Source organism: Amblyraja radiata, chromosome 29, assembly GCF_010909765.2.
Source record: "Amblyraja radiata isolate CabotCenter1 chromosome 29, sAmbRad1.1.pri, whole genome shotgun sequence".
In the NCBI taxonomy this organism is placed as follows: Eukaryota; Metazoa; Chordata; class Chondrichthyes; order Rajiformes; family Rajidae; genus Amblyraja; species Amblyraja radiata.
The window spans coordinates 16,457,788-16,469,244 of NC_045984.1; the positions used below are offsets into that span (position 1 = coordinate 16,457,788).

At 39.1% G+C, this 11,457-nt stretch overlaps 1 protein-coding gene across 1 annotated transcript; it reads left to right on the forward strand.

Annotated features, from left to right (window-relative positions):
• The first annotated feature begins 280 nt into the window (after nt 1-280).
• On the forward strand, nt 281-11,200 carry LOC116989356 (cathepsin L1-like). The gene is made up of 7 exons (XM_033046679.1): nt 281-381; nt 1,001-1,123; nt 3,231-3,404; nt 4,773-4,988; nt 7,208-7,370; nt 8,885-8,990; nt 10,925-11,200. The coding sequence occupies exons 2-7, from the start codon at nt 1,022-1,024 to the stop codon at nt 11,022-11,024; spliced, it is 861 nt and encodes a 286-aa protein (XP_032902570.1). The 5' UTR covers nt 281-381; nt 1,001-1,021; the 3' UTR covers nt 11,025-11,200.
• Nucleotides 11,201-11,457: the final 257 nt, after the last annotated feature.

An 11,457-nucleotide genomic window follows, 5' to 3' on the forward strand; every position in this document is an offset into this window, starting at 1 on the left:
GGGTCTCAACTCAAAACATGAACAATTTATTTCCCTCCACAGATGCTTTTTATACCACAGAAAGTGGGATCACTCAGTTTCCCACATATTGTATGCATTAGCTATACAAATAGGTAGTTGGTGCTTTAAGGTCATAAGTGATAGGAGTAGAATTAGGCCATTTGGCCCATCAAGTCTACGCCATACAACCATGGCTGATCTGTCTCTCCCTCCTAACCCCATTTCTTTTTCTCCTTTAGATTGTCGAGAATGTACTTCCCATTGTTTCTGGGTTTTGTGGTGGGGGTTATTCTGGTCAGAGCCTCAGAAAACACGTTCGATTCATCATTGGATGTAGAATGGAAGAACTGGAAATTGCAGTACAACCGGCATTACATAGAGGTGAACTAGAATGTGTTTTCAAATGCAAACCTATCCTGATGTATGTCAGGAGAAAAAAGGACAACTGAAGCATTCTCTTTCTTTCTTTTTTTAAATCAAAATCTTTTTTATTTCGTTTTCAGGACATAACAAAGTGCAAAGTTGTCTATTTGTTACAGACAGAGTGTACGAAAAGAATAAATAAAAAACAACTTATGCTAACATATAACAAGACAACAATAAATAATCAGAGCATCTCAGAGCATCTCCTTCTCCTGCACCAACCCTCCAAGTCTGAAGAAGGCCAGCCAGAAAAAGGGTCCTGACCCAAAACATCACCTATCCACACTCTCCAGTGGTGGTGTCCAACAAACTTAGTTGTTCCAGCAGCTTGTGCCTTTACTTTGTCCCTATCTCTATACTTAATAATCTGACTGATGAAGGCCAATTGACCAAAAGCCTTCTTTACTAACTTATCTACCTGCGATGCCACTTTCACGGAACAGTTCACCTGTGATCCTTCTGCTCTACAACACTCCCCAGGGCCACCATTCACTATTAATTTTGAATACTAATGTATAAAAATGATGGTAAAGGGAGGTTATAGAGCATGACTTTGCCATATTGTCTTTTTTTTCAGGGTGAGGAGACCAACAGGAGAATGATTTGGGAAAGTGCTATGAGTTACATTAAACAGCACAACCGAGAGTACGCCATGGGGAAGCACACATTTACTGTGGGAATTAACCAATTTGGAGATCTGGTGCGTACAAGATACTAAATATGTGTGTCTCAAAGATGCTAGTTACTGAGGTGTTAATACTGAGTGATATTAGACAATAGACAATAGGTACAGGAGTAGGCCTTTTGGCCCTTTGAGCCAGCACCGCCATTCAATGTGATCATGGCTGATCATCCACAATCAGTACCCCGTTCCTGCCTTCTCTCCATATCCCTTAACTATCCCTAAGAGTTCTATCTAACTCTCTCTTGAAAGCATCCGGAGAACCAGCCTCCACCGCCCTTTGAGGCAGAGAATTCCACACACTCACAACTCTCTGTGTGAAAAAGTTTTTCCTCATCTCCATTCTAAATGGCTTACCACTTATTCTTAAACTATGGTCCCTGGTTCTGGACTCTCCCAATATTCAGTGATATCACCTAACAAAGTCCTATCTATATTGCCAACATCTGTTTCTTCTGTCCTATTACACCATATTTCATCTCACCAGCGCATCCAGCATCACGGTGAACCTCTGCTGAGAGCCTAGTGTTCCCTTTGCGTTTGCCCCTGGGAAGTGAAAGATCGTGATGGTCATGGCTGCACCAGTCCAAGTAGCACTCAAGAAATGATGACTGTGCATCATGCACCAGCTACATCCATCTCACATGATCCTCACCTCGTTCATTGAACTAAGATGGCATTGTTGATGGTTACTTGTATCATGCAAGTTGTTGCAAAATTTTTGAAAAATGGTGTGACTTTGAAATTGAAATAAAATTAAAATCAGAAATATTGGAAAACAGTTCAAAATATCAATGGTGACTCCAATCCAGAGGCATCGTCTGCCTCAGAGTGCAAGCTGCAGTTTGTGTGGCTATTGCATTTGGTCAGTGCATCAAAACCAATCTGATCCTTGTGCCAGTTCTGACCAAAGATCTTGGACTTTGAAGATTTTTTGTTTCTAGTTCCACAGATGCTGCCTGACCTTCTGAGCGTTTCCAGCATTTTCTTTTTTTCTTTCCGATCCTTTTGCACATTCTTTGTTCTGGTGCATTGAATTACAGTCAAATGAGCAAAGGCTGCTTGACTTTCTTCACTGAGTTCAAGAGCAGCGACTCAAAATATAGATGCCACCAGTAGTCCAGCTAATAATGAAAGTTTGCCTGATGAAGAAATCTGAGAGATTCTTAATCAATGAGGCTCAATGTTGCCCCAAATAATTTAGCATTGTGGAGTGGCAGTTGTTGCCCATTTCTCTAATTGGTCAATGTGCTCTCTGAGATTATACCCACTGTGGAAGATTATTTCAATATTATTATAGAAATTGATTCCACATTAAATATGTTGCATGAATAATAACAGCTCCAACTTGTTTATTGGAAGTTTCTAACTTAAACTCCATACTTACCTTTATATCATTTCCTGGGAATAATTTTTTTTTAGAAGTTTGTTTGTAAAAATCAAAAATCGATGTTGCCCAGATGAAAATTACATTGAGACATTTGGCAATCCTGTTAACATAAATCATGATTAAGGACAGACATCAATCATTATTAAATGCCAAAACCTACTTTGAAGAAGTCCTCCTCTCTCCAACCAGAGTTCTGCAACACCCTCTCTCGCTGCAACCCCTCACTGCTCTCGTACCCCTCTCCTCTGATTCTCAGTCTGAAGAAGGGTCTCAATACTGAGTTACTCCAGCATTTGGTCCACTGAGTTACTCCAGCTTTTCATGTTTACCTTGGCTGTATTGTGGGTTGGCCCATTAAAAGCAACTTCATGGTTCCAGATCTGTAAGGAAATGTGCTTCTAATGAAAGAAATTCAACCCCAATGCCCTCTTCTCCTGAAGCAGTTTGGCATGACATGGGGGAGCTCGATAATGGCAATTTGAAAAGTTGCCTGGAAATTTAACCATTTTACAAATTTCTAGACTAATGTACCCATTGGAATGTGTTTGTGTGATAAACCTGATTTAAGTCTAAGAATAAACAATACTGCAGAGAGTTTTTGATATTCTCACCTCTCCTGATGTTGTAAACGAAATACTGGTGAAATATGATCTCAGGAGGTTTGATATCCTCCTTGTGCATATACTCCAAGGACAATCACTATATTAATGAATGTCCATATCATTGGCTTCTTAGACAAATGAAGAGTTCAATAAATTGATGAATGGATTCCTCATAAATGAAGGTGAAAGCTCAATTGCAAAAGTTGAAGAATATGATGGGTTTGATGAAACTAATGAAAATGACCTGAAATTGCCAGAGTCTTTCGATTGGAGGAAAAAGGGTGTAGTCACACCAATAAAGAACCAGGTAAGAATTGGAGAAAAAAAAAACCCCAGTGATAAATGTGATGTTCTATCGAGGCATTGATGACTTGTAGGTAGCAGTAAGGAGGATGAGTATTTGGTTTTATGTCTTACTTGTCAGAAAGTGCTGCTCTTGCTTGCTTCTACTGCTGATGTCTACTGAGTTTAGCCGCACACGTAAAGTAAAATTCTTCCTCAAATATTGAAAGTAAATATGCAATATACTGCATACAATGTATTCTATCCCTTGTGCCCCAAACCCCAGTTCTGTTGAAGCTGAAGAAGCTATGTGTTAGACACGTAGTCTTTTTCTCAGGGTTGGGGAATCAAGGTCTCGAGGGAAAACTTTTTAAGATGAGAAGCCAAAGATTTAATAGGAACTTGAAGGGTAACATTTCACACAGATGATGGTATGTATTTGGAATGAACTGTCAGAGGAAGTGGTTGAGGCAGGTAAAGTAACAACAATTAAAAGACATTTGGATGGATTCATGGGTGGGAAATGTTCAGAGAGATATGAGCCAAACCTGGGCAATGGCACTAACTTTGATGGGTCATCTTGGTTGGCATGGGCAAGTTGGGCTGGAGGGCCAGTTAGCAGTGTCAATGGTCAAATTCTGGTGAGAGATTATTGTTCTAGGGTTGAATAACCAGGAACTCTGAAAATTGAGGGAATGATTTAACCGGATTTATAAAGATATTAAGGAGAAGAGACCTATAAGTAAAACTACTTCCATGTATTGAAATGCTTAGGGCCAAGAGTTAGAATATATAATGTAGAATTGAAATTTTCAAGAGGAAGGTTTGCATCCATTTTACTTACAGAAGGGTGCAGAAATTGGAATCCTGTTCCATAAGATGCCAAATATATCGGATCATTTGCTAATTTGAAATTTATGATTGGTAAGTTTTTGGTAGATAACGGTATCAATTAAGATGTGGAACAAGGAATGATATGAAATCAGATCGCATGATGTCAAAGAATAGCAGAGTAAGCTTGAGGGACGAAATAGCTTGCTTCTTGTTCCTATGTCCTTAACATGTCCATTTCATGATCCACAGCTAGTCATTTTTTGCTATTCCATGCCAATTTATTAAGATGCCTAACCGAGGAGTGTCTATGTTGTTTGCAGCTCACCTAATCTAAACGTGTTACATATGCAATCTAGATTAGATTCTGACCCCTCATCATTCAACTCTGTGTTAGCTTGTGATACCTGGGCTCACAATAAACAAGCAATAGTTCAGCAAGCAAAGACATTTTATTCAGAAAGCAGAATCAATACAAATAGTAGTCCATCTCAGTAGAGATGAAATGGATGTGATTTTTAAATTGGAATGCTGTTGGTGTGACAATGTTTGTGATTACCAGGGAAAATGTGGCTCCTGCTGGGCCTTTAGTGCAACTGGAGCCCTCGAGGGACAGATGGGAAAAAGAGGCAAACTTATTTCTCTAAGTGAGCAGAACCTGCTGGATTGTGACGTGCGATCTTACGGATGCAATGGTGGATATATGGAAAGTGCCTTTTATTGCATTCAGCTGGAAGGTGGCATAAACTCTGAAAAAGTATATCCATACACTGCAATAGTAAGTCTCTTTTCAAACTGTACTTGATTTTTTTAAGTTCATTTGCAGTGTTAGATAGAAAAGTATTACATTTGTCTGAATAGTAGAGTTGAGTTGAGATTATTGTCATGTGTACCGAGGTACAGTGAAAAGCTTTTGCTATGTGTTTACCAGTCAGCGTATATCTTCTCTGTTCAAATACATTATTTGGTTAGGGGATTCATAAAACATTTTATTGCTGGTACCTGATGCCCTTCTCTCATTGCCCCTGAACTGAGAAGGCAGTCATTTGCTGGATCAGGATGGAAGACTTTCTACCATGAAAAATATTTGAACCAGCTGTATTTTTACAACACTCCTGTAGGTTCATGACCTTTACAACACCCCTGTAGGTTCATGACCTTTACAACACCCCTGTAGGTTCATGACCTTTGCAACTGGAGTCAGATTTTTTTCACTTGCAGATTTTAAAATTATTTGAATTTAACGTCACCAGTTTAGTTTATTTTATTGTCATGTGTACAGTGTAAAGTTTTTGTTGCATGCCAATCAGTCAGCGGAATGGCTGCACATGATTACAATCGGGCCATCCACAGTGTATAGGTACTTGATAAAGGGAATAATGTTCAGTGCAAGACAAAGTCAGATTAAAGATAGTCCAAGGGTCTCCAATGGGGTAAATAGTAGCTCAGGACCGCGCTCCAGTTGTTGATAGGATGGTTCAGTTGCCTGATAACTGACGGAGTTACTCCAGTACTTTGTGTTTTGCTCACGATTCCCCTAGCTGCTGCGATGAGATTTCAGCTCAGGACATCGGGTCAACAGCCAACTCTTTTGGCTGCTAGTCCAAGAATGTAACCATATCCCTTGATCTGTGATGCTGGGTGCTGGGGTATTACTCGCCTGAGTCCACAGGTCATGTATGCTCCGTAAGCACGTCTCCCAACCAGCACGTCCTTGGGATGAAGATGATGATCATACTTGTGTTACTCTGGCTGTGCTGCTGCTTCAGCACAATTTGATTAAAGTTTGGGGCACAGTCTGCACAGAAGACGTTAACCTTTGATACAAGGGTTCATTTTAAGGTGTAAACTATTTTGTAGAGTATTTTATTAAAAACATACTCATTTGAAAAGAGAGACGAAAGAATGAAAATTCAGAGTAATTCAGGGAATATTAGATTTTATCTAGGAATATAATGCTGTTCTCAGATAAATATTGATACAATTGGTACTTTTGTTGTTGTTTCTTCAGCAACTATTGACAGATGTTCGTAGAATTAACATTGTGATGAGCCCAACACAATCCACATTTCCTTGATTATCGTTCGCTTCTGCATATCATGCATTCATTTGTCCTATGGACCGTCTGTATGTCTTCTTCCCCTTTCCTCTGACTCTCAGTTTGAAGAAGGGTCTTGACCTGAAACCTTACCTATTCCTTTTCTGCAGAAATGCCTGACCCGCTGAGTTGCTCCAGCTTTTTGTGTCTGTCTGTTTGACAACCTTCTAACTTTTTACCATTGGCATGCACCTTCTGCCTCGAAATTTAAAAATGTTGATGTTAGAAATCTGCAATAAAAACTGAGAATACTTCAAACATTCAGTAAGTCAGGCAGCATTTGTGGAAAGAAAAAACAAGAGATAACATTTCAGGTCAAAGAACGTTCATCATTATAAATGGTCTCCAGCCTGAAACATTAAGCCTGTTTCTCTTTCCACAGACACTGCCTGACTTGCTGGGTGCTTTCAGCATTTTGTGTGTGGTGGTACTTGTCAGACACTGATGTGCAGCCTGTTTTCATGGAGGCAAACTGAGCTCACAACTACAAGAGATCAGCGTGCTGTCTGACTCCGTCCTATCCAGATTTGCCACCTTGTGTGTAAAATATGGAATTGAACGAGTGAGCACCTATTGTTGTACAGCTTTTTGAATGTGCTCTTCCTTGCTTTGAATCCACTCTGCGATTCTGAGCTACAATAATGGCAGCTTTGGAGGATCCTGGGAAGCACGTTGGCCAATATATTTATATAAGGAGCGCTTTCAATTTTTACCTTGTTCTCGATTTTCCCTTTCCATTTGAACATGCCAACAATAGTTGTACATTCAATTTCTGAAGAACTGAATCAGCCTAAAGGCTGAGGGGCTAATACAATATCTCGCAACTATATCATTGGCGTCTCGAGATACATCGTGGATGTAAATGAACTTTGTATTCTAATGATTGATTTATCAATTAGAAGTCCGACTGCAAATTTAGGAGCGACAAGGTTGTTGCCAAGGTCAGTAAGTACTGCACGCTCAGAAAAAACGAAACAGCTCTGGCAAAAGGCGTGACTAAGTTTGGACCAATTTCAATTGCTATTGATGCAAGCCTTAAATCGTTCCAGTATTATAAAGAAGGTAAGAAACAGAAATTATCCATTCCAGGGATTATGTTTAATAGAAAGTAGAATTATATTAAATGTCACACTTCCTCTGCTAACTTGTTTATCATTAATAATTTCTGTTGAATATTTATAATTCAAACCGTATTAACTTTCCATCACAGTCAGGATTTATCACTGCTTAGCACTTGCTATCTTGTGCTGCCACAAGCCACCTGTCCATTCCAGCATTCACATTTTCCATAGCGTCCCTTTCATGGTAGCACTTACTATTTTTCCCTCGCCCTGAATAAAGATTTCACAAGACCTGCACTCAAAATACAACCCAACCATTTCTTCCTATCACTGCCATGATGGAAAAATATCCTCCACTCCTGCATCAAATCATTGAAATAGCACTTTAACTTCTGTGACCAGTCACTCTTCTTATCAATTTTTGTATTCCTGTTTGGTAAAACATAGACTTCAACTAACATATGATTAGAATATTCAAAAATACAATAGGGTTGAATTTGTTGTTATTAAACCAAACTTGGGGATAGAAAACACAACAGAAATGTATTAACTAGATAAAGAGAAAGGGTTCAGTAAAAAGGATTGGCACGTGCTTGCATTCCAGCCTGCCCTTGTGCTCATGTAGTAGAACAATGTGAGTGATGAAAATCTGACTCAAAGGACCACCATCAGTTTCATTGTTTTTTTCAAAATCATTTCTTGACTTTTTGAGGTAAAATCAATTCCACTCATGTCATTATTTGTGGATATTTTGTGCAAAGAACAATAGGCAACTTTATTTATCATGTATAGATTAGAATTAACTATTGACAAGTTGCACAGAATGATCAAGTACAAAATTGTGCTTACAGTTGTGAAAAGATTCCCAGGTTTCTCACGTGTTTGACTGACATTGCACTGACTAAAATGTATCCAAACAGAAATGCAAACAATAAATGTATCACTGAACAATATAGCGAGTGGCCTTTTCACATTCTAGATTATAAAAAACATTATGAAAATCAATTATTTTGGGAAGAATCCAAAAGAATATGTATTGTTCCATAAATTGTCTTGCTTGAATGCAGGCTAATGGTGCTTGAGACAGCTGAAGTCTGAGCTGGGCCTTTTAACTCCTGGCTTCTTGGCTGAGTTCCCCCAACTGCCTAATCCCCAGAAAAAGATTGAGAACATGTGTTCAGCTTTAGTCAGCAAATTTTGCAGTGATTTGGAAATTGATGTTAGGTGCTTGGGAGAAGGTAACCACCAGAGCATTAGCCAAGGAAAGTGGAGGTGGAATACAAAGCGAAGGTTGGAGGGCACAGATTCAACACAGCAAATGTATATTGGGATTTCACATTACAAACATGAACATTGTGGGTTTATAATGGAAATGTAGGAAACAGTATCAGAATTGTGACAAACAAAAGTGAACTGAATTGCAGAGTGCATGATAATTGCATGGCAAGATATTACAAAGAACAATCCCTTGTCAATACATGTTCTTCAATCATATAAATAAATGTTTCTTATCAGGAATCTACTATGATCCACAATGCTCCAATCAATATGTGAACCATGCATTGCTGGCAATTGGATATGGCATAGAAGATGGAGACAATTATTGGCTTATTAAAAACAGGTATGTACCCTAAAAGAATATGTTTCCATTTGTGGAAATGTGCAGATCTAAGGGTCTTTGGTATTGTTTTATCACTTATACATCCAGGGAATCCAAAGGAGTTTCTTTATCTAATGCATGGAAACACGTAGAATAAGCTGCCACTAGGGATACCTGAGACATAGTTGGATAATCTCACGAGGGAAAAAGTACCAGAAAGATATATTTAAATAGAGGCTCTTGTAGGACATAAACATGACACAGATCAGTTGTACTAAATGGTATTGTAAACTTTGAGACAATATGTTGAACATAAGATAATATGTTTATGTGATTTAAAGTGTCAATGGCAAAGTTGGATGATATTGCCGAGATCCTCGACTGTATCCAGTCCATTTCCAGCATTTGGCCTTCTCCTAGTCTCAGAACTAGGGATTCCTTTTGTCCTTACCATCCATCCCACGAGTCTTCACGTTCATTGGATTATCAACTTCTCCAACATGTTCCTCCTCTTTCCGTTTCATCATTCCAGGACAGTCTGTTGTTCGATCCATACCTTCTCTTTCCCACAACTGGTGCTACAACACCTGTGCCTGCACCTCTTCCCTGCTCACCCTCCAAACTCTTAAACATGCAGAAGATGTGAATCAGTTATGTCCTTGTTCTTCGTTCAATATTCACTGCTTAATGTTATCCTATTTTATTAAATTAAGGGTATCTAAATTGTGCACAGTACTCCAGGCTTCACCTGTCTAGTTGTACTAATATTTTCCTATTTCTATACTCCGATCCCCTTGTAAAGAGAAACAAATAGACATTTGTTTTCCCAATTATTTGTATACTTGCCTATGAACATTGTGTAAGTCATACAGAACACCTAGATTTTTTTGTATTCCATTCATTTACTCTGTCGTATGGAGAGTGTACTTGGGCTTCATGAAGATTCATGATATTGAAAATTTTGGAATATAGACAATAGACAATAGGTGCAGGAGTAGGTCATTAGGCCCTTTGAGTCAGCACCGCCATTCATTGTAATCATGGCTGATCTTCCACAATCAGTACCCCGTTCCTGCCTTATCCCCATATCCCTTAATTCTACTATCTTTAAGAGCTCTATCTAAGCAAAGAACAATCTGCTGGAGGAACTAGGCGAGTCTATCAGAATTGATGGGGAGGGGGAGTAATGACCAATATTTCAGGTAGAGATCCTGCATCAGGATTGAGAGTGGAAAGGAAAGATAGCCAGTACAAAGAGGAGGGGGTGAAGAGTGAGATAGGGGCCAGTAGATGGACCAAGGAGGGGTGAGGGACAACAGGCAAATGAGGCTAGATGGGGGAGGAGCATAAGTGGAATTGGGAGACCGAGATATTCTCATTCCTGATGCAGGGTCTCAACCTGAAACATCCGTCATATCTTTGCCTCCACAGACGCTGTTTGATCTGCTGTGTTCTTCCAAAACTAATTTCTTGACCTCGGCCTCTTTTGCATCAATGCAGAGGAAAATTAATTCAAGGGTTGTGATTTCTTCCTGGACCACAGTGACCACTGTGACATTTCGCTAATGGACAAAAAAGTCCCCAGGCAACCAGGCTAGCTCCGGGATACCATGGCGATTCATACTGTTAACCCCACCTAGTTTCAGATGCTTCTCATTCTCACCCAACTCTGATTTGAAAGCTTGTGGCAAATCCATACTCAACACTCTGACAAACAACTTATGACAGAGGTCAAAGAGAACTTTTTGACTCTTAACCTAACCTTATGTTTTCCAAAGCGTATTGATACATGCTCATTCTGCTCAGCAATATAATTCTACTGAACTTTGTGCTTTGACATTTTAAAGATCCCAAGCACATCCAGACAAAATCCACTTTTGCAATGCACCACTTCTTCGAGCTTAACACTTGAACGGAACTGTGATATTGACACCAGTTTATTTCTTCTTTTTCAGCTGGGGCACAACATGGGGTGACCTTGGTTACTTGAAACTGGCGAAGGACAAGGGCAATCATTGTGGAATTATCAATTATATCGTCTATCCACTCGAGTAAGAGCACCTGCAACCAACCAGACCTTCCAAACACGGCCTGAAACATTTTGGAAAGTTCTCCGCTGTTGCTTATTAATTTCTATACCGTTGCTTTAACTGTCTGCGGCAAATGCATACACATGTTCAAGAGAATAAAAGTAGTTTCTGTATATTCTGCAGTGTGACATTAAGGGCAAACTAATCAAACATTACTTAGTGACAATGTTATTCAACCTGTGTCGAGGCAATGGGTTGCAACATTGAACAATTAATAAAAGCTACTGGCAATCATTTCAACTGTATCATCATTTCAAGCTTAATGATCAATTTTGCCTTTCACTTTCCATCAATGACCTGGTTTAATTAAAAACTGAATGTCCTATAATTACTAACAAATAACAAGGTGCATTAAATATAAGTCTGAACCTTTTTCTAAACTTTGATTCCTTAAATTC